Source organism: Pleurodeles waltl, chromosome 3_1 (genome assembly GCF_031143425.1).
Source record: "Pleurodeles waltl isolate 20211129_DDA chromosome 3_1, aPleWal1.hap1.20221129, whole genome shotgun sequence".
Lineage (NCBI taxonomy): Eukaryota > Metazoa > Chordata > Amphibia > Caudata > Salamandridae > Pleurodeles > Pleurodeles waltl.
The window spans coordinates 1,440,328,101-1,440,351,961 of NC_090440.1; the positions used below are offsets into that span (position 1 = coordinate 1,440,328,101).

The following is a 23,861-nucleotide window of genomic DNA, read 5'->3' on the forward strand; positions in this document are numbered from 1 at the left end:
CAGCAGTGTTTCTTCCAAAGGCCTGACCCAGAAGGAACTGGAGGACTGGCGGGAAAACAGGAGGTATCAACTGTAAATGGAGAAGCTCAGACTACAGCATGAAAGGGAGCTTTAGCTGGAGCTGGCTAGGATAAGAAGTGATGAAGACAAAAGACAAAATTGCTGTGGAAAAAGAGAGAATTGCTATGGAGAAGGAGAAAATGTGTTTAGCTCGTGCTGTACGTGTAGGAGCTGGATTGCAGGAGCAGGTCTAGCACAGATGGTGGCAGCGTTTCTTCAGTACAGTCTAAGAGGAGAGTACACCTTTCCAAGAGCACACTAAGGAGGATGACATCAACAGGTGGTTTCAGGGTAATGAGGCAGCTCTCCGTGTGCACGGGATCCCTGAGAGAGATTTGGGGGGGGGGGGGGGGTCTTTGGAGCTACTGCACAATAAAGGGGAGGGACAACTTGTTAGCACTAAGGACAGCTAATGAGCTCACCTACTCTAACATGAAGGAGACCCTCATCACTAGGTATGGCCCGGCACCAGAAATGTACTGAAAGAAGTTCAGAGAGAGTACAAAACCTGATTCCCAGACCTGGATTGAATATGTGGATTCATTTAGCAGAGCACTGAATGGTTGGGTGAAGGGCAGTGAGGTAACAGATTACTGGGGGCTGTACAATATGTTTGTATGGGAGCACTTGTCTAGTCTGTGTTTCCAGAGCTGCGCCAACACTTGATTGACAGCAGGGTTACTGAACCCAGGAATCTTGCTCAGGAGGCGGACCGTTTGGTGCGTACCAGGGTCCTCAAGAAGTTGTATGGGGGAGACTCTGCCAAAGGTGGGGGAGAGACAAGAATAAAAGTAAGAAGTTCTCTAAATGGCCACAAACTAGTTCCCAGAGTAAAGATTCACAACCCCCTAATGAGAAGAAGAGTTGGTTCCCTTCAGGTAAGCCTGCAGGGAAGGGATCCATCAAGAGTTTTTCCTGTGCTCAGGAAGGGCACATCAGAGAGAGTCCCAAGTGTCCTAGGCGGGCAGACCCTCCCACAGATGGACAGTCACTTGGGGTGGTCAGTGTAGTGCTTGTGGAGGAGTTGGCCCCAGCTAGTGGCAGGGGCCTGCTGAATTTATCCTAGTCTCCCTCGGTTAGGGCGAGGTGGCCCAAAGAAATCCTCATGCTTGATAATACAAAGGAGTACAGGTAGTGGGTGACCATCAATGAGAGGCTGGTGGAGGCTCTTAGAAACACAGAAGCCAGTATGACAATAGTCCTCTGTAGTCTGGTGTCTCAAGAGCAGGTAGTCCCTAATGTGGTCCACCAAGTTGTAGCAGTAGGCAACAGTAAGTGTCAGTGCTTGGTAGCTCAGGTTCCCTTTGAATGGGGGAGGGTCTCAGGTTCCTTGAGGGGGTAGCTGTGTGTCCATCCATGCCTGTTGACTGTCTGCTAGGGAATAACCTAGAGTGACCTGACACGTTATCCGGAAGAAGATACGATCCGCACGGAGATTGAACTAAATGAACGATAGAGGCGTCGGAATACGGGATATATTTGGAATAATTAACCCTTGAATAAACAAATAGATTTAGTCGGTTGGCAAGTTTAAATTCTGGGGAGAAGGAGGTGTCCATAAGATTTTAGAAGATAGGAGACTCCCATCAGTCAGCCCTGAAGAAGACCCTTTGTGGAGTGGTGAATTGGCCCAGGACAGAAAGGGGTCGAAACGTCCACGTGAATATTTCAGCCTGGATTGGTTTTCGCTTAGGATATCAAGGAAGGACTCAATAAGTAGATTTATATCTCCAAAAATTCGAGATTGATTCAATGCAGTGAAAGAGTAACCAACCGGCTACCTTTTTATCTTTATACAGTTTGTGGATTATTGGGATATTGATTATTCTTTTTCTTTATTGTTACACATGAGCACTTTTCATTTATTTTTTACACTGGTTTGTCCTTCCATTTTTGGTTTTATGATGGGTTGTTCCTACTGAACAATTATAAAAATAGGATTCTAATATTTATATGTGAACAAATAAAAGATTACTTTTAACGCATCTTGCACCTATGCTGCTTATAATGTTTGCAAATAATTGTTGTTCTCCTTTGGGGGCATTGTAGTCTTTGACATTTAGGGAATGACCTGGAGCATGCTACCTGGAAGGAAGTGGAGCTTGTGTCCCATTTGGAAATGTTTGGCTTTCCAGAGTGGGCCTGAATGACCACACAGTCCATGGCCACCAGAGAGGGTGATCAAGAGGACCTGGAGCCTGAAACAGTGTCCCAGGTGCCTTTCAGGAAAGGAAAGGGCAAGGGGCAAGGGGCAAGGGAAACCCACTTCTGAAATTCCCACAGTCCAAGAGGAGGCTGAACCTGAGGGGGACGCCCCAGAATTTACAGGGGAAGAAGTGGCTAAACTGGTGGACCTGCCTGAGCTAACCTATTGGCATCAGAAAGGAGGCCCCACCAGGGAAGAGTTCTGCGCAGCACAGAAAGCATGTCCCCAACCTTAAGGGTCTTTGGAAACGGGCCGAGGCCCAGGCAGCTGGTGACACCCCTGGAACTTACTTGGTTTACTGGGAGAATAATCTCCGGTATAGCGAGCCTAAGGTTGAGCCTGGTGCAGACTGTGCTGGTGGTACCCCACTGTTTCAGAGCCTTCCTACTGGGTCTGGCTCATGATGTGCTACTGGCAGGCCATTTGGGGCAGGACAAGACCTTTGACAGGCTTGTCACCCACTTTTACTGGCCTCAAATGAGGTAGAACTCAGATGCATTCTACAGGACTTGTCAGAGCTGCCCGTTGAGTGGCAAATCTGGGAAGAGGTGCAAGGCTTCTCTTCAACCCTTTCCTTTCATGAGCACCCCTTTGAGCGGGTAGGCATTAACATTGTGAGGTCACTGGATCCTAAGACAGCCATGGGCAACAGGTTTATCCTGGTCTTTAGAGCATTGTGTTAGAGCTGTGCTCTCACAGCTGAATGACGAGGGCCTAGCTCAACCTGTAGCCTTCACCAGTCGGAGATTACTTCCCAGGGAGAAGAAGTGGAGTGCCATAGAAAGGGAAGCTTTTGCCGTGGTCTGGGCACTGAAGAAGCTAAGATCCTACTTGTTTGGCACTCACTTCCGGGTTCAGACAGACCACAGGCCCCTCAGATGGCTAATGCACATGAGGGGTGAGAATCCTAAATTGTTGAGGTGGTCCATCTCCCAACACGTAATGGACTTTACAGCAGAACACGGCCCTGGAACAGATCACACCAACGCTGATGGTCTTTCTAGGTTTTTCCAACTTAGTGATGAGAACTCTCAAGTGGTTAGGTAGTTCTTCCCACTTTCAGTTAGACGGGACACATGCTCTTGGCAAGAGTTTCCCTATACTTTTTGCTTCTGACCTCCTGTTTTTGGACCCTGTGCTGTAATTAATTTTTGCTACTTTGGGCACTTTACCACTGCAAACCAGTGCTAGAGTGCAAGTGCTCTCTGACTAATAGATATTGGTAATAGGTTTTCCATGATTAGCACATTTGATTTACTGGTAACTCCCTAGTAAAGTGCACTATGTGTGCCCAGTGCCTGTAAATCAAATGCTACTAGTGGACCTGCAGCACTGATGGTGCCACCCACATGAGTAGCCCTGTAAATATGTCTCCGGCCTGCCACTGCAGTGTGTGTGTGTGTGTGCGGTTTTGCACTGCCAATTCGACCTGGCAAGTGTACCCACTTGCCAGGCCCAAACCTTACCTTTTACTACATGTGAGTCACACTTAAGGTAAGCCCTAGGTAGCCCCATGGGCATGGTGCAGTTTATATTATTATATGTATAAATATGTATGTTCACTAAAAAAGGAGCGAAGTGGAGTTACACATACGTAAGCCAGAAAGATTTTAAGTTGCACTTAAAAACCTCTGAAAGTGACTGAAAAAAAAAAGTTAAAGTGGAATTATAGGAGGGTCTTCTAATAACCAAAAAACCCTAAAGTTTAAAAACGAAAACACTCTGAAATTCACCAGACGTGCGCAACTGACCTAAGCGTAACTTGCACTATCAATGATTTTAATGTCATCAGTGATGTAATATATGATGTAATAAGCCGTACAGGTTATACGTAGCTCAGTTACATGAAACTGGTGTATTTGTTTTTTACAGTTTTATGTAATTATTAGAAGACCAACATATTACTTCACTTTAACATTTGTTTTTTTTAGTTAATTTCTGCTTTTCTTTTCTTTTTTAATGTTTTTTATTTTTATAACATAATGTAAGATCTTATTACAATATGTCTGTGGCCAACCACCAGCAGCACATTGCTGATACCATGCATGGCGAGTTTTGGCTGCAGGGCGTGGCAACAGGGCCAGACCCTGTCTCCAATCCCCAGCAGGCAGCTATGCCCTTCTGGCAGCCAACCTTTCACAAGAAGGCAAAGCCCCACAGATCCCCTGCCCCACATTAGCTCATTTTTCAGTTAAAAGCAGCGTAGGGCTTGCTGGCTGCCACATGAGGACCTTCGACCCAGGGATTATGGTTTCCTTTCCCTGCCCTCTTATATTGTTTTACAACTCATTTTTTAGGATTTGGGGACTGCGTCCCTAATGGCGGCCATAACATTTATCTTCTTGTACCAACAACTAGTCAGAGCTTTTGACCCTGCAGGATCTGTCTTGCTCCTGCGGGACAAGGCAATCAGAATGCTTTTTTTTTTCTTTTTAATTCTGGTATCATGGGACGCCCCCACCTCGTAAGTACAGTGGCACTAGATATTTCTATTTTTTAACTTGAATTTCTTAAAAATCGCTGAACAAAATTACAATTTTTAGTAAATATGTAACTTCCTGCCAAATTGGATGTAAATCTGTTCAGATGTTATCTCTGTATCATCTAAAATTCCCTATGGAAATTGCATGGGGAAAAGTGTTCTTGAGACTCCCCCACTTTTCTCAGCCTCACTTGAGGTATCCCCCCAAAATTTCCAGGAGGACGCTCAGGTGGATGAACTGTTTTAATGTATTTCGAAGATTTGTCTAACTGTGCCAGGGATATCAGACAAAAAATGCTTTTCTAATGTAAACTCAGACTCACATGTAACTACACAATGGTGACTGCCAATGTGTAATATTTACCAACAACATAATGGAGCTATGGTTAAAAAACAAAACCTATAAAATACTGAAATTTGCCAGTAATGGTCAGCTCCACAATCCATAACTCACACAACAGCCATGCAAATCAAAAAAGGGACACTAGATGCAAAGCAATGGTGACTTCATCCTTGATGTAATAGGTGCAATCCAAAATGTTGTAACTAGTCTTCCTCACATTACTATTAACAATGTGAATGAGACTGCAGTGACTATAATATTACCTTTTGATGTGTGTGTTAATATTTCATTAAATGCTTTTAAGTGTGGTGTGTTGGTATAAATATTGTGCGGTGAAAAGCATTGCATTTGATGTGCATTTTACCATTTTATGATTTGCATGGCTGTTGTGTAAACTATGGATCGCAGAGCAAAATATAACACGTGAATTTCAGTGGTTCTCTGGACTTGATTTGAAACAACAATAACTTCATTATAACTACACTAAGTGAATGTCAATGTTTTTTAAACATGTGTTAAGGTTTTCAACCAATGCTAACCATAACTTAACCACAACTGTTGTTTTTTTCAGTAACTTTACATTTTCTAGTAATATACTTCACTTAGCTTCAATAATAGTATACTCTCTATCCCACTGTGCAAGACTGAAGGCCTCGCGCAGTGGATATTGGCCTCAGCCAGCTAACCCTCGCTGGGCATGACCACCACAGGCAGCCATACAGGGTATAAAAGTTAATTAAGACAAGCTCCTTGATTTTTGTTAGTGGTTTTCAAAAGAATGTTTTTAGTGGCAGAGAGAATTCCTTTAAGGGAAATTAATGTGTTTGTGTTTTTTGTGTTTTTTTTTTTTTTTTTTTGTTTTTAAACTGTTATGACAGGATCCCACTTACAAACTGTTTTCTTTTTTTTTGACAGATGGAATTGTTTGTAATGTTCTTTTATCATCTTATTCCCAGTTGTTGTGTTTTGTTATCTACACTATTCATTGATCTTTTACTCCATCCAAGACAGTGTTAACAATGGAGATTTTCTTAGCTTTCAGTGAAAGAAAGTCTTGATTTTATTAAAGACACGAAGGCGAGTATTATTCTATTCTTTCTTGCTTTTATTTCAATAGCAGCCAAGATACAACTACAACACCCAGCATTCCAAGCTGGAAAACTACAAAAAACATGTCATAAAGGAACTAACCAATCCGCACCCTAAATGAGTATAAAAGTGTTGACTGAGAGCAACAAGTCCTCTTTTCTTGTGAGAGCAGTTAATAAACTCTGAATAAAGGAAAAATAAGCATCAAAATGGAAAAAGCTAATAAAGTTGTAAAAAAGCTTTCCAAACGATTGATAACTTTGACAGTCTTTACGTCGAAGTCCGAAAACATGGAAATATCCTTGTGGTCATCCATGAATGGCAACTTGTGAACAGTGGCAGCCGAACCAGGAGGAGGACTGAGGCAAGGATGGAGTTCCTTCTTAAGACATCTGGGTAGGAGTAACTGTTGTACCTGATAAGACAAAGGGAGGGTTAATGAAAAGTGGAGAGATAATACTCACCTCTGTGTCTTTAATAAAATCAAGACTTTCTTTCACTGTAAGCTAAGAAAATCTCCATTTTATTACAAGGCACTGAGGCTCTTATTATGCTAGTTCAGAGCACACAGACTAACGAACTGGCTACATGAGATACTGGTTTGCAATAAAATGTTCTAAAAGTTGCAATATTTGACCAATCGGCCGATTTGAGAATGTCATCTAAACTCAATCTTGCCCAAAAGGCTTTGGAGGCCATAGCGCCTCTAGAAGAATGTGCCCCAAAAATGGAAATGTCAGTACCCGCCAAATTCATGATCCATTTCACCCAACGAGCAAGAGTGGTAGAAGAAACAGGGTTGTGTGGAGGTTTAAAGGAAACTGGGAGTTGAGGTTCAGATGACTTTCTCAAATCTTTTGTTCTAGAAATATATTCTCTTAAACAACTTCCCACACAGATTTGGATGATCCAGGAAATACAGATAAAATACAGACATCAGATTTGTTTTTGTTCGTCTTCGAACCTGAAAGAAATCACCTGCTGCAGTGTACTGTAGAGAGGAAACATCTAAAGCTCTAACATCTGAAATGCGTTTCAGAGATACTAAGCAAAGGAGCATAGTCAATTTAGCAGAAAGAAATTTCAGGGACAAGAGGGAATTAGGTTGTTCTTTCAGAAAAAAACTGTAAAACAGCATTAACATCCCACATAGAACTATACTTGGGTAAAGGAGGTTTAGAAAGCCTTACTCCCTTCAAAAGACGGCATATCAGTCGATGCTCTCCAACCGGTTTATCATTGACCCTATCATGTTTGGCAGAAATTGCTGACCTATACATATTAACAGTTCTATACGCTCTGCCCTGAGAGGCTAAGGAGGTTAAAAAAAATTGCCGATCAAAATTACATCCGCTGAAAAGAGATTGCCACCCCTGTCCATACATCAGTTATGCCACACTCCCCAGGCTGACTTGTAATCCTTGGTTTTTCCAGGTGCCCAGGCTTGATGTATGAAGCTTGCAGCTTCCTGCGAGATTCCTGGGGTTCTCCAGGAAGACCCAAAACCATCCATGCTATCAGCCATAGCAATTGATCGATGATCAGATTGTGGGGCGCACCTAGCGAGTTCAGAAGAAGGGAAAGAAACTGTGGGAGAAGGACTGGAAAGTATATTGATAACTCCAGAGGGTGATTAACAAAATCTTTGTTGCTTGGCGTATGATCGGAGCCAAAACTCTGGATATCATAATGAAAGGAGGAAAGGCATAATTTGTTTGGTTGGACCAATCTGGTAGAAATGCATTGGTAGCTAAGGCTTAAGGGTCCGGTCTCCAACTGTAAAAACTTGGGAGATGGGTGTTCAAGCGAGAGGCGAAAAGGTCGACAGAGAAGGGACCGAATCTGGAAGAAAGGTTTTTGAAGACAGAAAGATGAATACGCCAGTCGCTGGAATCCTGCAGAAACCAGGAAGCCCAGTCTGCTATTGTGTTCTTGTTTCCCGGAAGGTATTCTGCTTGAAGGGAAATATGATTTTGGAGGCAAAATTCCCAAAGGCTCTTTGCTAATTCAGCTAAAGGTTTGGATCTTGTGCCTCCTAAATGATTTATATACCGTACTGCTAATAGGTTGTCCATTCGGAGGAGTATAGAACAACTTACCTTGTCTTTGGCAAATGTTTGGAGCGCAAAGGAACCTGCAAGAATCTCTAAACAGTTTATATGCAACAACAACTCCTCTTTTGACCATAGCCCCTCCATTGGAGAACTGACCACATCTTGCACCCCAACCAGTCTGACTTGCATCAGATTCTAATACAAGATCTGGTGCTGTAGAGAAAATTGCTCTCCCGTTCCAGGCATCCAGATGATCTAGCCACCACTGGAGTTTGACGCGTGATTCTTGATCTAAGAAGACAAGGTCTTCGTAACCGCGACCCTTGCGAAGATGATGGATTTTTAGATGCTGAAGGTCCTCATAATGGGGAGGACCCGGAAAGATAGCCTGAATGGAAGAGGCTAGAAGTCCTGACCTATTATGCACGCCAAACACTTGAGCGTAAACACTGACTTGTTCAAAACATAGCGAATCTCTTTTCTTATAAGAGAAATATTTTGAGACGGACGTTGGAGAATGAATTTCTCTGAGTCTATAAGGAATCCTAGAAATTCCATTTGACGAGAAGGGTTGAGATCTGATTTTTCTTTGTTGATGAGAAACCCCAGGCTCTGTAAAAGGGAAATAAAACTTGATAACAGATTTGTCAGGATGCCCCTGTCCTGGTGCAAAAGCAGGAAATCGTCCAGATAAGCCACAAGTCTGACTCCCTGAGTTCTCATATGTGTTACAACTGGCTTCAGAACCTTGGTAAAGCACCATGGAGCTGAAGAAAGGCCAAAAAGAAGGCTTTTGAAACAGAAGAACTAGTCATTCCATTGGAATTGAAGGACCTTCCTGAAAGACTGGTGGATTGGAATAGAAAGATACGCATCCTGGAGGTCTAAACGAACCATCTAATCTTTCTCCAACAACGAGTCCCTGCGATGTAGGATAGTTTCCATCTTGAAATGGTGATAACCTACAAAATTGTTGAATAACTTCAAGTTTATCAGTGGACGATATTTTTGTGTTCTTTTTTTGAATTAGAAATAAAGTACTGGCAAAACCTAAAGGATGAGGGGGAACACCTTCCTAGTGCCTGTTTGTGGAGTAGGGACTGAATTTCCTGTTCTTTGGAAAACACCAGCGGTTTTGGAAGACACTCTTGCACAGGATTGGAATAAAGCTCTGTGCAATAACCTGAGACCGTTTACAGCACCCACAGATCTGCAGCTTTCTTTTGCCAATTTGATGAAAACAAACTTGTCCGCCCCCCCGAATAACAGTCCAGAACACGGATCTCTTACCTGAATTTTAGAATCCTCTGGCTCTGTATCCAGGTTGTCTGAATGATTGATTCTTCTGTGGATAGAATTGTGGCTTGAAATCCTGCTTGGATCCAAAGGAGCCTCTAGTCTGATTGACCGACCTCTGTGACTAACTCGGCTGGCAAAGCGGCTCCTGCCTTTGCCGGCCCTGCCAAAAATACGAGAGTGGAATATCTTTTGTAATTAAGTTTGTGCCTTATCAATGGATGCAAAGGTGGCCACATATTTGCTGAGCTCCTTGATAAAGGAGTCCCCAAAAAAACAATCCATTAGCATCCTGACCCATCTCTTTATTTGGGGTCAATTTTCAACAGAATGCTCTTTCGCCTGTCCTGTGCCATAGTTGCATTAGTATTACCTTAAAGGCAAATAGCTCTCTGAGCCCAATTTGATAGTATGGCAGGGTCGACTTTGGTGCCCTCCATTCTGGCTTCTTCTGCCAAGTCGAAAATCCTCGTGAGAGGACCAGAAAGATCCAACAATCTGTCCTGGCAATTTCTCCAGGCTCTATCCACCCCTTTTTTGGGGTCTTTGCCAAACTTGGTAAAGAACATAAGCATATTAGGATCAATCACAGGAGTAGACGAAATGTTATTAGGTAAAGATGGTCTAGGGCATTCTTATTTCAGTCTATTACGTGGCAATTTATCCAGAGGTTGTCGTAATTTATTGGAGACATAAGTGGCCACATGTTCACAAGGCGTCCACTCAGTGGAGTTTGGGTGACGGATAAGCGCAGGATCAAACATCAGTTGACCTGAAAAATCGAAAATGGACTCATTTGCATTGTAAACTTTCGAGGACTCTCCCAGTTTAGAAATATAAGTTTTACACCTCTTCCACAGGCCCTGAACAAGTTCATTATGTCTGGATCATCCTTATTGTTGTCAGAATCACCTAAATCATCATCTGTGTCTCCCAATTGTTTGATATGAAGGGGAAAATTAAGATTAAAGGACGTACCAGGCTCCAAGACAGACAATTTTGAAGTAGAGTCAATATTTGCACCAAAATTGTCTGACAATATTTTCTTGGTCTTTTTAGGAGCAGATCCAGATGTATCTAAAGTTAGTGATTTTTTTACAGAAGCCTCAAAAGATTTAGAAAAATCTGTCATAGAGTTTGACACCGCTTTTTGGACAGAGTCTTTAATCCAAATTGTCCTTGAAAATTCGTGCCTCTTCATCCTCAGAATAATTCTCCATATTTTGTAACTTATTCAAAACATAATTATTATAATTTAAGTATTATTGAAGAAAATGTGGGCCCAAATAATTAAAAGTTCAAATAACTGGATGAAAAAAATAGAAAGAATAACCCACCGGAAAAGGAAGGGTTAACTTTCCTGCAGCTTCCAAAACCATGAAGTATTAGAGGCCACGAAGAAAAAAGGGGGCGTGAACTTGCACTCCGGAGCAGACAGTAAAGGAAACAACAGACACTTATTTTTTAAGTGTGAACGAGGACGGAGTCGGCAGCTGTCTCCACAGGACGTGGAGGCCGGTAAGAGCGCTACCGTTGAAAACAACGGTTGGAAACACTTGCGCTGGCCGAGTATGACGCTCGTTATAGAACATTGCGTTCTATTACGAGTCGAAGCATATTACAGTAAACAAATAAACAAAATACTTGAATATCCATACAGAACTGTACTAATAATAACTATAAACATTAAACCTTGCAAATAAACACAATATTGCATAATGAAAAAAGAGGTACTTATCTTGACTGCGAGCAGCAAGAAAAGAGGGCTTGTTGCTCTCAGTCAAGACTTTATACTCATTTATGGTGCTGATTGGTTAGTTTCTTTATGACACGTTTTTGTAGTTTTCCAGCTTGGAATGCTGGCTGTTGTAGTTGTATCTTGGCTGCTATTGAAATAAAAGCAAGAAAGAATAGCATAATGAGAGCCTCCGTGCCTTGTAATAAAATTTGAGAACCAAATTGTTTTCTTCCTCGCCTTAATTCAGCACGTCAACAGGAACACTCGGCAGAGTTTCGGTCTCACGCTTTAGCAATCTCCCGGGTGATTTTCTCAGGTTCCACGGTCTCCCCCGGCAGACCACTTCTTGCGCATCAGTCGCACAAGCCAACCTAGATGCAAAACATGATCCTGGGCGGTCCTTCTGAGCATTGTCCACCATTGTTTGGAGTGGGCTACCCTCATCCACTCGGGTCTCTTGCTTCAGCAAATGATGGCTGTTGCATCCCTTTGCAGTGGCACAGCCGCTTTTTGATGTAGTGAAAGATTTATTACCTGCACTCTCAACTAATGTTCTTCAAGTTAATAAGCAGTATTGTCAAAGAGCGAGGGCACTGTCCGGTAGTTAATTACCGGGGTGGAATAGGACCCCCGGCTTCACCGTGGGACCCACTGTCAGCATGTCAGTCAATAATTATTAGGGACTTCCCTCCCCCTTGGATAATATTGCTTAATTAACTTTAGGAAGATTGTATGACCCAGGCCAAATCAGTCAGTGGTTATTGAATATACATGCACTGTCTTTCACCATTGGTATGTGGAATTGATTTGATCGGTGATGCTTCCAGTTTAGCTGTGGAAAAAGTTGTGCACTATCTACCATGAATTAGGTGGGGTTGTTGCCTGGTTGCCGTTCTGAACACTTAATTTTTCATAATTTTGAAGCAAAGTCAAATACACCTGGGCTTTCGATGCAGAGGCCTATGTTCCAATGTTTATGAAAACATCAAAGGCACATGGGGCGGGGGCGAGCAGTCTATCTGCTTTGTGTCGCACCGTGGTCGGCTGGACTTTTACGCACTTTTGTTTCCTTCTGTTCCCCCCCACACCCCAGTCCCTACAGAACAAGAGTTACAACCACTTTGCCGCCATTTATTATCTACTGGTGGAGAGGCTGAAATCGCACCGGAGCAGCTTTCCCGTGGAGGCACGACTCGACGCCCGCCAACGTCGGCCCAGCTCGGTGGCGGAACAAACAGTTGCCAAGGTAACGCGCTATTAGCCCACTAATTCCATAATATCTCGCGGCCTCCGCCGCCGCTTCTGCGCTACGCCTTTGTAGCATTCCCGCGTAACGACATGTTTTGTCTCCTTGCAGCGAGTGGAGTGTTCTTTTTAAAGAGTATAACCTTTACTGAATGCCCTGAAATGGAAAGCTGCGTTGTCGGAGGCGGTTGAAGTATGTGTTCTGAGAACTTGCAGAACACATGCTTATCCCCCCTTCACGTAGCCACCAGCAGGAGGCAAAAATGCCTTTCTCATTTTCCCGACGTGTTTTGCTATTTTCATAAGTCCAAATAATTGTGCCATTTATAAAAACCGTTTATTTTCCTCAACAGAAATAAACGAATACAAAAAATAAAATTGTCGGCCAAGCAAAGCAATGAAATGCGTGACTTCAGGATCTGACGGCGATAGTTTTTTTTTTTTTTTTAGCTTGTACCTTTAGTCGACAATTACTTGTAAAATAGAGTAGTTAAAATTGTAGGTGCGTCCAAGTAGCAAATAGGCCCACGAGGTCCACATAGCGTTCGTTTCCCATGACAGAAACGTAGTGTATTTTAGCAGGTTAATGCACTAGCGATTAGACGAGTATGCAGTTGAATTCTTGAGTGGAATTGAGTTCTGCTTCTTTCAGGAGTTTAAAACTGTTAAGAAATATAATGAAGAGTAACGGTGATTGGCAAATGTAGCAGCCCGTTTTTTAAATATTAGTTATAATCACAGTGACCTCGTAATATTTGATTAACGTTTGCTGCTTAGCACTCAAAACACTAGAGACAATTAGTACCCAACTCAGTGGTCCTTTAGTCCTTTGAAAGAAAAAAAAATCCGAGTCGACCCCGCCCTCAACTTTCAATTTGCACACCAGTTTTAAAAAAAAAACAGATATCTTATACCAAGGAGCTTATGCAGCTGTCTAACAACAAGCATTGGAGGATTTCTCAAGTGTTTCTAGTTAAAAAGGAAATCACTAGGTACAAATGTTTTTGTATATAGCTTCCAATGCAGCTGCTTTAGACGCTTTGGTGATGGTGTATACCCGTAGAATTGCCAGTGCACCAGAGGAGTACCTGGCCAAGCACAGCGGAAAAGCATCAAGCAAACTGTTTCTGTCAGTGTATACGTAAGTGAATAGAAAGATGACCGCAAGCTATGTGCTCGTTCTTCAATTAATATTGCAGCGATGATCCCAATGCAAGCTGACACCTGCATTAATGAGGGTACGATTGTTTTTTTTTTTTTTTTTGTTTTTTTTTAACAACTTCTTTGATTTTCACCTTTTGTCAACCTGCAGTTATCGGCAATTTATAAAAACCTACAGATTAATCTGTCATGGTTGATAAGGTTGTTAGTAATAAATTATGATGACTAACAACCTACACCCACGTTGTCGACCATACTTGCTCACTCTTTCCTCCACGATCCTGATGCCTTCTTTCTTCGTCGAACTAGATGCTAAGGCCCTCTCTAAAAATGCAAGAATAGTATTGAAAGAGTTTATTAATAGTTCCTGTGTATCCCTTCCTTCAGCCATATCAGCTGGAGTAGGTTTCTGCTCTGCGTGAAACTGGCTATCTCCGAGGAAACCAGGCATTCTGGGTAGTGGAGGTGGAGCTGTACACAAAAAGCTGTCAACGGACCACATGTCATGAGTGTGACTTTCAGATGCTCCTGGTTTTTCAGCCAGTACCACTAGGCATGCTGGGATTTGGAGGGAAAATACTAATAATGGGGAAACGGAAACTAAGGAGCCACAGCTTTGGTAGTACTATTGGCTAATAAAACCGAGACTGGCACGCTGGTGACATGGGCAGAAGGACACCCCCGGTTCACCCTTCCCCTGCAGACACCACATGCAGCGACAACATAGCTTCCTCCGCGAATGGCAGAGGTTTTGGCATGCTAGCAAACAGGGAAGTAGGTGCAATGCTGGTTGTGGTCCTGTGCAGTGCTTTGCATAAGTCCCTGGATGCACAGCATCTAAGAAATATACCTGTGCAGCTATCAAGAGTATAAAAGCCATAGAGCTTACAAACATCACAAAGTAAGAGAGAGCGCGTGTAAAGCCAAAAACAAGTACATTACGTGAAACTGCAAATTTTATGAACATATTATGGAAATGGCTTATTATCCCATTCTGTGCTGTGTTGTGCGCTGGGCGTACACCAGGAAAGTGCCACATATGATAGCAAATGCACTGTTCTTAGTGCAGACTCAAACCCTTGCAGTGAAAGCAGTGCATTAGTGAAATGTGGACCAGCTGTTTGAAGCCACCAGTCCCACTTTCACCTTGCATGTGGCAAATGTCCACTAAAGCAGTTGCGGGCCCACCTATAATACTCGAGGGCCCTAGTTGGGCACAAAAAGCAGGGTCGCTTACCAATTTATTGCACCTCCAGGGCACTTTTTGTATTATGCCTCCTGATGTTTCTATTCAGGTCAGTTCATACTGTAGTAACAAAAAGCACCTAGGTAGCCATTTTTGCTTGTGGTTGTTGATGCTAGGGCACCCTGTAGTAACTTATGAGAAAGCCGTATTTAAGTTGGGCAGTTGTGCAGAAAGCTTGCCTCAGCCATTTTCTTTTAATCACATCTTTACTTATTTCACATTTTCTGGTTTGTTGCATGACATCTGACATTAAGATGGCATATTGGTAAGACTGAACATGAATCCTGGCCTCAATTAAAAAGTTTTCCTTCCAATAGATTGAATAAGGAGTTTGGCCATTTAAGACCCAAACGCCAAATTCAAGCACCACCGGCCATCCCTCCCATTTCTAGCATGTCTTGAATGTTTTTTAACATTATTACATGATGTGTGTGTATATATATATATATATATATATATATATATATATATATATATATATATATATATATATATATATATATATATATATATATAAAATAATAATATGGGTGGCAATGTGTTAGCACCAAAATCTTGCCTGCAGTTAGTTAGGTGTGTACTTTAGTAGGAGGCCATAAGTCTGTTTCATTAAAGGACCTGTTCCCGTAGTTGTTTGCAAAACCAACAGATGTCAAATAGTAATTATTAAGAGGATTTGAAATTCGTGTGCTATATAGGTTAAGAAAAGTAATATACCCAGCTCAGCTATAGCTCTTCAGTCTCTCTCGGGAAATTAATCTGAGTCAGAGTAAGCCTATCCCCTTTGAAAAATCATTACAAGAGAAGATTGTTTCTCTTTTTAAAAACAATTAGTTATTGTGATGAAAGTGCTGAACGTTTAAATTGTGTTTTTTCTTTGTCTAAGTTTTGATGTCTTAGTGTAAGTTTAAAAAATAAAACTGATTTGTTCTAACAAAATTTGACAAAAGAGACAAAATAGTTGATGTGCTCATTGTCCTCTGTTGTACCCCTAGATGGTGAGACGTGTTTTGCCTCTTGCCCGAGAGCTCAGTGCACACAGGTTTGGCTCGAGTTACAAACCCAGAGCGGGCTGATTGTCGACGTGATAGTGGACATCTGTAGAAAATTTGTGTGTTCGCTTCTTCAGAGCAACACGGAGCATGCGCCATGTCACGTGATCAGCTCCTGGGCGTGTCCTTCGAGTGGCACACGTCTGGGCCACATGTGTGTTCTTAATAGGTTAGCATAACCTGTCCGTTTTGACGCTACGCCAAAAAGGAGCAACACAGAATTTCTAAAGGAATTTTCAATTATTAGCCAATCAATCTCAGAGCAAGTGGGCTGCAAAGTGCAGAAGAGAGAGCGTATTCAAAGGACTGCTCGAAAAATCATTACAGCTTTCTGTACAACATGTCCTCAGGGACACTCAGTCTTTCAGCATAAAATTCTGCAATGTAACCAGAATATAAGTGCAGCGACTTTCGGAGCCTCTTACCCCATTAGGTCTATGCGAATGACCGGGTATGACCGGGTTACCCTCTGCCTTAACCATGTGTGGTTGGAGTTCACCTCTGCCAGCTTTCAATCTCTGGTGCTGTATTCACTTTGGACTCACGAGTTGATGGATTATCGTTCTGCATTACTGTTCTTTATATGCATTTGGTCTGCGTTACTGGTTCCTCGTTGGGTGTTTTCTGCACTATCGTCCCCATTACGTCACCAATTCTTCGCAGTCGGGGAACTCTCTATTTCTGTTTCATAGGAGGATTGATGGTGATTCCGTTGATGCTGTATACATATTTTCTGCGCTACTGTTCTCTGCATGCACCTACTCTGAGTTCCTGGTTGAGTAGGTTATGACATTCTGTTTTCGTTGCTGATATTCATTGGATGAATGCCTTTCAGTTCAATGTAGGGCGATAACCGTTGTTTTTTATACAAGCAGGTTCCTACTTATGTATTTTCTGATATCACTGTTCTCTGTGTGTTACTGTTCTCTTGATGGATCAAGGTTAGACAAGTATGCTGGGTGTACTGTGGGTTCCCAGTTGGGAATGTCCTATCAATACGAGAATAATAGTCACCAATGTCTTAAAGCTGTGTATGTTTTGTATTCCTTTTCTCTGTGAGGGTGTACTCTTTACAAGTGCTACCTCGTTATGTGTTTCCTTTGCTACCTTTCTCTCTGTTGGTGTACCATTGGTTAGTAGTTAGTTGTGCATGTTCTGCATTGCTAAAATTTATGTGGGTGTACTGCGTTCCCACTTAGGCATGATCTACCAAAATAGAGGTGTTATTTGCTTGTGCCTCAAAGCTGCAGATGTTCTGTATTCACGTTCTCTCTGGCAGTATTCTATAGGCTAGTGGTTCCTTGTTCATGTGGTCTAGTTGGGTTTGTTCTATGTTATTGTTATCTATGCAGGGTGCTAGGGGCAAGTTCTGCACTGTTGCCCATAAAAGGCCATACTATTGTCGAGGTATATTCTGTATTTCTGTTCTCCGTGAACATTAACTCTGGGCCAGGGGTTTGTAGTTGGGCACGCTCTGCAGTACTTTTCTCTGTGTGGGTATACTGTGGGCTGGTATGTTGTACTCCAATGTACTTTTCATTACTTTTATCTATGCCGGTGTACTCTGGATTACTGGTCCCTAGCTAGGGATGGTCTGCACTACAGATCTCTGTATGGGAGTTCTTTTAGAATAGTTTCATGTGTTCTGCGTTACCTTGTCTCTGCAACTGTACTGTAGGCTAACGGTTCCAAGTTATGTATATATGATGTTGTGGCACTATAAGTTTGTGGCTCCCAGGTTTGCATTGCTGTTCTTTTATCCCCAAATAGGGGCATGTATGTTGTAAGATAATTCTTCAAAGTCTACTATGTTCCACGTTGCTCCCGCTATAGTGATATAATGATTTGCTCTTGGTTAGTGGTTTGGTGTCTTCTGCCCTGCTGCCTTCAGTGCATACTATTTGCTAAGGGTACCTTCTCCGTTACTGTTCTACTCTGAACAGGTGTGTACACTGTTACTGTTCTCTGTGCAGGTGTGCTGCAGGCTAGTGATTCCTACTTGGTTATATTCTGCATTTTTTTTCTCCATGAGGGTTAACTCTTGGCTACGTGTTCCCATTTAGCATGCGCTGCATTTGTGGCCTCCGTGCCCTCTTCTCTCGTGCAATAACTGGTCCCTTTAACTTAGCTGATTGTTGATGTCCCAGGCCTGGGGTTCGCGTGTGAATTTTAGGATTATTTTTGCCTGAAGATAAGCAGAGACCGATCGTGTCCTTCAGCCAGGGTAAATGTAAAGGTCAGAGCTGTTCATTTGTTTGCTCTAAAATAATTTTGGCTGAAAACGAGCAGCGTGCAGGCATTACACCACCACTTCTGCCATCTAACAGCAAAATACCTTCTACGCGATTCTTGCATCACAAGGCAAAACTGTTGTCCTTAAATGGTAAGAAGGTCATGCTTATGAAAGGACCACACTTTCTGGCTGCAAAAAGGACATTTAAAGAATACCCTCAAGGTCAAAAATCGCACTGGGTGGTTGAGTGAGTGAAAAGGTAGATTTCACAATGCACCAGGCGGCTCGGAGGCAGATTTGCACTTCATATGAATTTATAGCACAGATCTAGCCAGAAGCAGAAGAACTTTACTGGGCCCAAGATAAAGATGCGGTCAGTGAGAGACTGAGGGAGTAAGTGGGTTATGACAATGGAGGTGGACTGTTGCTTGGTCATGATGATGCACTGTGTGGTATTCAGCTGTTTTCTATATTGGAGCAGGGCTGGGGTAGTCCTGACAGCTAAGAGTTTTTTTGTGAGATAGCCAAATTGGTGACACTTGACAAAAATTGTAGGCTTCTGACCAACTCTCTACATCTGCCTGTGCCTTAAATTGAAAGGCTGTATTTATTCTGTGTTAAAAAAGACAAACTCGATGTTGTACTGTCACAGCTACCTGTCCCATCCCATGCTAGTTTTTCTAAACTAAACATCCAGACCCAAGACTCGTGGCTGATCACCACATTACACCATTAATACGCCATGATGCTCTTAACGATGGAAACTGCAGATTCTGGTATGATGCCTTTATTCTCTTTGGGAGACTCTGCTGGCCCTTGGAGCTTGGTTCGAGGCCAGTATTGAATACTTCCAAATGAAATCACGTTTACCTCTAAGGACAGGGCACAACAGATATATCAGGATTCTTCAACCCTTTATTCTGCCTGACTAAATCACTTCGTGTGTGCTGCTCGTGGCCATTTCATAGACAGTACTTCTCGGTAATTCCCTGTTAGCGAATATAATACGTCGTTCAGACACATCTTATTTACTTTCTGCATAACTGGATTAGTACTAACAATTACACATCAAGCCCAGCCAATTTCTTTTTTTGTAATATACACCAATTGCACCAACTACATCGATTCATCATGGGGGAAAAAGTAAACGGAAATTACAATTCTATCAAAACCACATAAACCCAGTTGCACCATGAAAATAATAGTAAAAGAACAGTCAACATCTGAAGTACATTGCAGAAGGCATATCACACGTAGAGTATACTGGGACACCAGGAACACCGTGGCAGTCTTTTTTTTTTTGTACAAAATATAAAACATTTTTTAGTCATCACCAAATTGTAAGAATCCACACTAATGTAATTCATGCATTTCTTTTAACTACAACATATGCTTAGCCAATTTTAGGTGTGTGAAGTGACACGCTCTGCTTTCAATGTGCAGGTGCTATCAGGTCCTGAGCACCTGCACTTCTTTCATTTGAAGGGAGAGTACCTGCACTTCTCAGTAAGGGAGCAGTAATTATAATGAGAACGTACTGGCCTTTTCCCAGTAGCAAACAGCAACTCTGAGACAGTGAGTACCAGCACCTTTGTATTTCCATTTTAGACACTGGCTAAATTTACGTGCTAGTGGTTCACATAAATGTTTAACAACCGACTACATTTTCGTTTTCTACATGAAAATCAGGAATGACATAAGAGCGTCTAATGATCCCTCAGTACAGAAACACAGATCATTAATCACCACCACAGTTACCCATAAAGACCAAGGTTGTACCCTTTAAAGTCTGGCATTAAGAACTGCTCTGTTAGAGCTTCCTTCATGTATTTAAAAAATCAGATTTTCTTTGTCTCTCCACCCTCATATAATTACATTGCATCCTTCACTATACGAATATTATATGCATTGACTAATATAGCCTGAGAGCCCGCCGTAGCAGGCTCTACCGGCCGTTGAAGGCCCGAGCCGAAGGCCCATATTAGAACATTCCAATGTTCTATAGGATCCGGAGGCCTCCAGTCAGCCCACACTCCCCCACCAGGAATGCACGAGACGACAAGCTTTATTCGTTGGAAGAAGTATCTTTTATTTTTAAAAAAGACATCATATGAAATAACTCATAACTTCAACAAGCCAAACATCAAATAGCAAGTATAGCAAGGTTAGTCAATAAAGAAAACATTTTTATTTACATGTTACTGAGAAATTACTTGTGACCATAACCAATCTGACAGGATCCCTTCATGTCCTGAACCACCATTTGGACCACACAGGTGACCCGTGTCTCACCTGTATCCGTAGGAGGGACGGTTACCCTGACTACCCGGTGCCTTGTCCTCCAGTTTAGGGTTCCGCCCCCCCTCCAAACACCAATCAGCCCTGGGGTGTAATGGGGGGAGCCAAGAGCTGGAGCCCCATGTTATCCCCCAGCGATCTGAGGTCTCTTACCCCCTGATCTGGTGTGTACATCCGCTGGTTGGCTCAGAACTTCAGGATCCTATCCCAGATGTCCTCCTGGGGGCCCCACCTTGGGGACCCCCTCCTATTGTTTCTAGTCACATTTTTATCTCAATTTCCCAACTTCCTTCCAAACTACTAACATAAAGGAGAGGGTGGGTGGGACAAACGCGGGCCGCACGCCAGGTCCCTCCGCCGCGCACAGGTAAAGAAGGGGTTTCCCTTCTTGGGGGGGCCTTTAAATAGCCCCCCACCAGTGCGCGGCGGCTGGAACCGACGGGCGGCCAACGTCGGCCCCACGACATGCCCCCTGTGGCATGACTTCCGCCCCAACGCCTTGCGAGGTGTCAGGGCGGAAATCCGGCCGACTCCCGCACCCCTGGCAGAGGGGAAAAGGGGGGGTGGAGTGCCCCAGGGCCTCAGAGGCCCTGTCCCCTAACGAGCCGCGCCCCCCCACTGCGGGGCGGGCGCTCTACCCTAGGATCCGGAGGCCTCCAGTCGGCCCACACTCCCCCCACCAAGAATGCACGAGACGACAAGCTTTATTCGTTGGAAGAAATATCTTTTATTTTAAAAAAAGACATCATATGAAATAACTCATAACTTCAACAAGCCAAACATCAAATAGCAAGTATAGCAAGGTTAGTCAATAAAGAAAACATTTTTATTTACATGTTACTGAGAAATTACTTGTGACCATAACCAATCTGACAGGATCCCTTCCTGTCCTGAACCACCATTTGGACCACACAGGTGACCCGTGTCTCACCTGTATCCGTAGGAGGGACAGTTACCCTGACTACCCGGTGCCTTGTCCTCCAGTTTAGGGTTCCGCCCCCCCTCCAAACACCAATCAGCCCTGGGGTGTAATGGGGGGAGCCAAGAGCTGGAGCCCCATGTTCTCCCCCAGCGATCTGAGGTCTCTTACCCCCTGATGTAGTGTGTACATCCGCTGGTTGGCTCAGAACTTCAGGATCCTATCCCAGATGTCCTCCTGGGGGCCCCACCTTGGGGACCCCCTCCTATTGTTTCTAGTCACATTTTTATCTCAATTTCCGCCACAAGGGCGACCAGGGCCCCAAAGGTCCTTCGCCCTCCCCACCCAAAAAGAGGCTGCGGGCAAAACCCCACATGTCACCGATAAATTGATCGGTTCCCTCGTCAGACAAATGCACCTGGTCGTTGTGAAACATGTGCACGCCTTTCAGCAGTTTGTGGGGGATATTCCATAGGCGCCCAGGGCCTGGGCAGAGTTTTGCCATCTCGGCATTCAGCCGGCGAACTGACACATTGATGGTTCGAGATCTTATCCCTGCCCCCACTTACGACGTGGAACCATGTGTGACCAGGCGAATGCTGCCCCCGGGAATTGCTCTGCCACTCTTGTGATTTCAAGGAATACCGTCTCCCTAAGGGTCTTCCGGCCTAAACGCACTAGATCATTGCCCCCCAAGTGAATGATGATTAGGTCCGGAGACTGCAGTCCCCCTTGACTACTCGCCAATTCGACCAAATGTTGCAGCTGGGTGATGCCTCCTCCGCCAATGCCGCACTAACGAAAAGCCACGTTGTGCAAGTCTGCCGGTTTCGACCCACGGAGCAGTTGCAACCGGTATGCCGCCCGACGGACAAATGAATGCCCCAATACCCAGACTACTCGCTGAGGCATCTGACTGAAAGAAAAGAAACATGCGCGTGAGACATCACCACTGAGCAACCCAGTCCCTGTTACACCAACTCTGGCCTGATGTAACGTTTGTAACGTTCTGAAGACCAACGACCTATATTTTTTACAGCGGACGCTGGAAGGCCTTCTGCCGCCGCTACCGTGGCTGCGCCAATTCTAAAGGAATGGGATGAGTATCCTTGCTGATCCACTCCGATTGATTTCAGGGACAATTTAAAGACTTCTGCGAATTGGTAGCGTGACAGGCAGTCTCCCCAGGGGTGAATAAAGAAGGCCGGAGACTCCGCCATAGGGCGCACTGCCATATAATTGTTTGTGATTAATACAGGGCATAAGGGGGAACCAGGCGCCTCACCGAGTGTGATGCGTGTTCCTTTCTTCAGCTGGTCGGTCTTTGATTTACGCAACATAATGTATAGAGTCCCATTGCAAACCGTTACGTCTTTCTGTTGTAGGCCCCCCAAGTGGTCACCCTTGGAAGAGCCTACTAACTCGCTGATGCGGAAAGCCCCATAAAAGGCCAAAGTGAAGGCTGCGGCGAAAAGCGCTGCCTCGGCGGGTGAAGAGCAGACGGTGTGGAGCACCCTTAAAATACTTTCTAGCAAAGGAGGGGTGATGGGACGTCTGGCATCAGAGCAACCCGGGGATCCCTTGGCCCAACCCCGCAAAGCCTGTTTTACGATGAAAGTATTCAGAGGCCTCTCCAAATTAACTATCTTCGCGAAGAAACGTATCGCTGCCAAGTGGGCCTTCGCGCATGACACAGGTCGACCTAGGCTACGCAGATGTTGAAGAAACGCCCCCATTGCTGGTTCAGAAAATGTGTCTACAATATGCCGGGCATGCAAGAATCGCCTGTAAAGTAAAAAACTGTTCTCGTAAGCTGTTTTTGTGCGTGGGGCCAAGGATGATGCTACTAAGTCTGGGAGGGAGGGGCACCAATCTTCCACAGAGATTCTGGGAACTCCGTCATCTTCTCCTTCGCCTGGGGGTGATGCCGCAAAAAATCCTGCATTAATGAACGAGACAATGCGTCAGCTGCGTTGTTATGCACCCCAGGTACGTGCTTTGCCTTGAACGTGATTTTGTGCTGAAGACAAGCCAGAATCAGGTGCTTCAAAAGGCGCAAAACCAAGGGGCAGGAAGCCCCTTGGCGGTTGATAACTTCCACCACCGCCATGTTATCTGACCAGAAAATTACCACCCTGTTCCTGAACTCCTTTGCCCAGATGTTCACAGCGACCACAATCGGGAATAATTCTAAGAACGCTATATTCTTAGTCCAACCCTGCCTGACCCAATCTCTAGGCCAGTCTGCACTACACCATAAAGGGCCCAAAATTGCGCCGAAACCTATGCTACCCGCGGAGTCAGTGAAAAGGCCCAGCGTAGGGCTGGATATTGCTTTATGCAGCCAAATGACCGACCCGTTGAATGTCCTGAGGAACAGATCCCACAACCTCAGATCGTCCTTAACCTCTCTAGACAGCTGAGTGTGGTGGTGTTTTT

The 23,861-nt window shown here is 43.9% G+C and overlaps 1 protein-coding gene and 1 long non-coding RNA gene across 3 annotated transcripts in view; one reads left to right on the forward strand and one right to left on the reverse strand.

Moving 5' to 3' along the window:
• Positions 1-23,861, forward strand: part of SIK2 (salt inducible kinase 2) — a 348,026-nt gene that overhangs the window by 247,089 nt on the left and 77,076 nt on the right. For both annotated transcript variants that reach the window (XM_069225002.1, XM_069225001.1), the window contains exon 8: positions 12,362-12,514. In XM_069225002.1, the coding sequence (XP_069081103.1) occupies positions 12,362-12,514 (153 nt within the window). The remainder of the gene's footprint in view (positions 1-12,361; positions 12,515-23,861) is intronic.
• The window catches only part of LOC138285277 (uncharacterized), a 38,206-nt gene continuing 20,806 nt past the window's right edge, over positions 6,462-23,861 (reverse strand). The window contains exon 3 of the long non-coding RNA XR_011201558.1: positions 6,462-6,595. This is a non-coding gene — a long non-coding RNA (uncharacterized lncRNA). The remainder of the gene's footprint in view (positions 6,596-23,861) is intronic.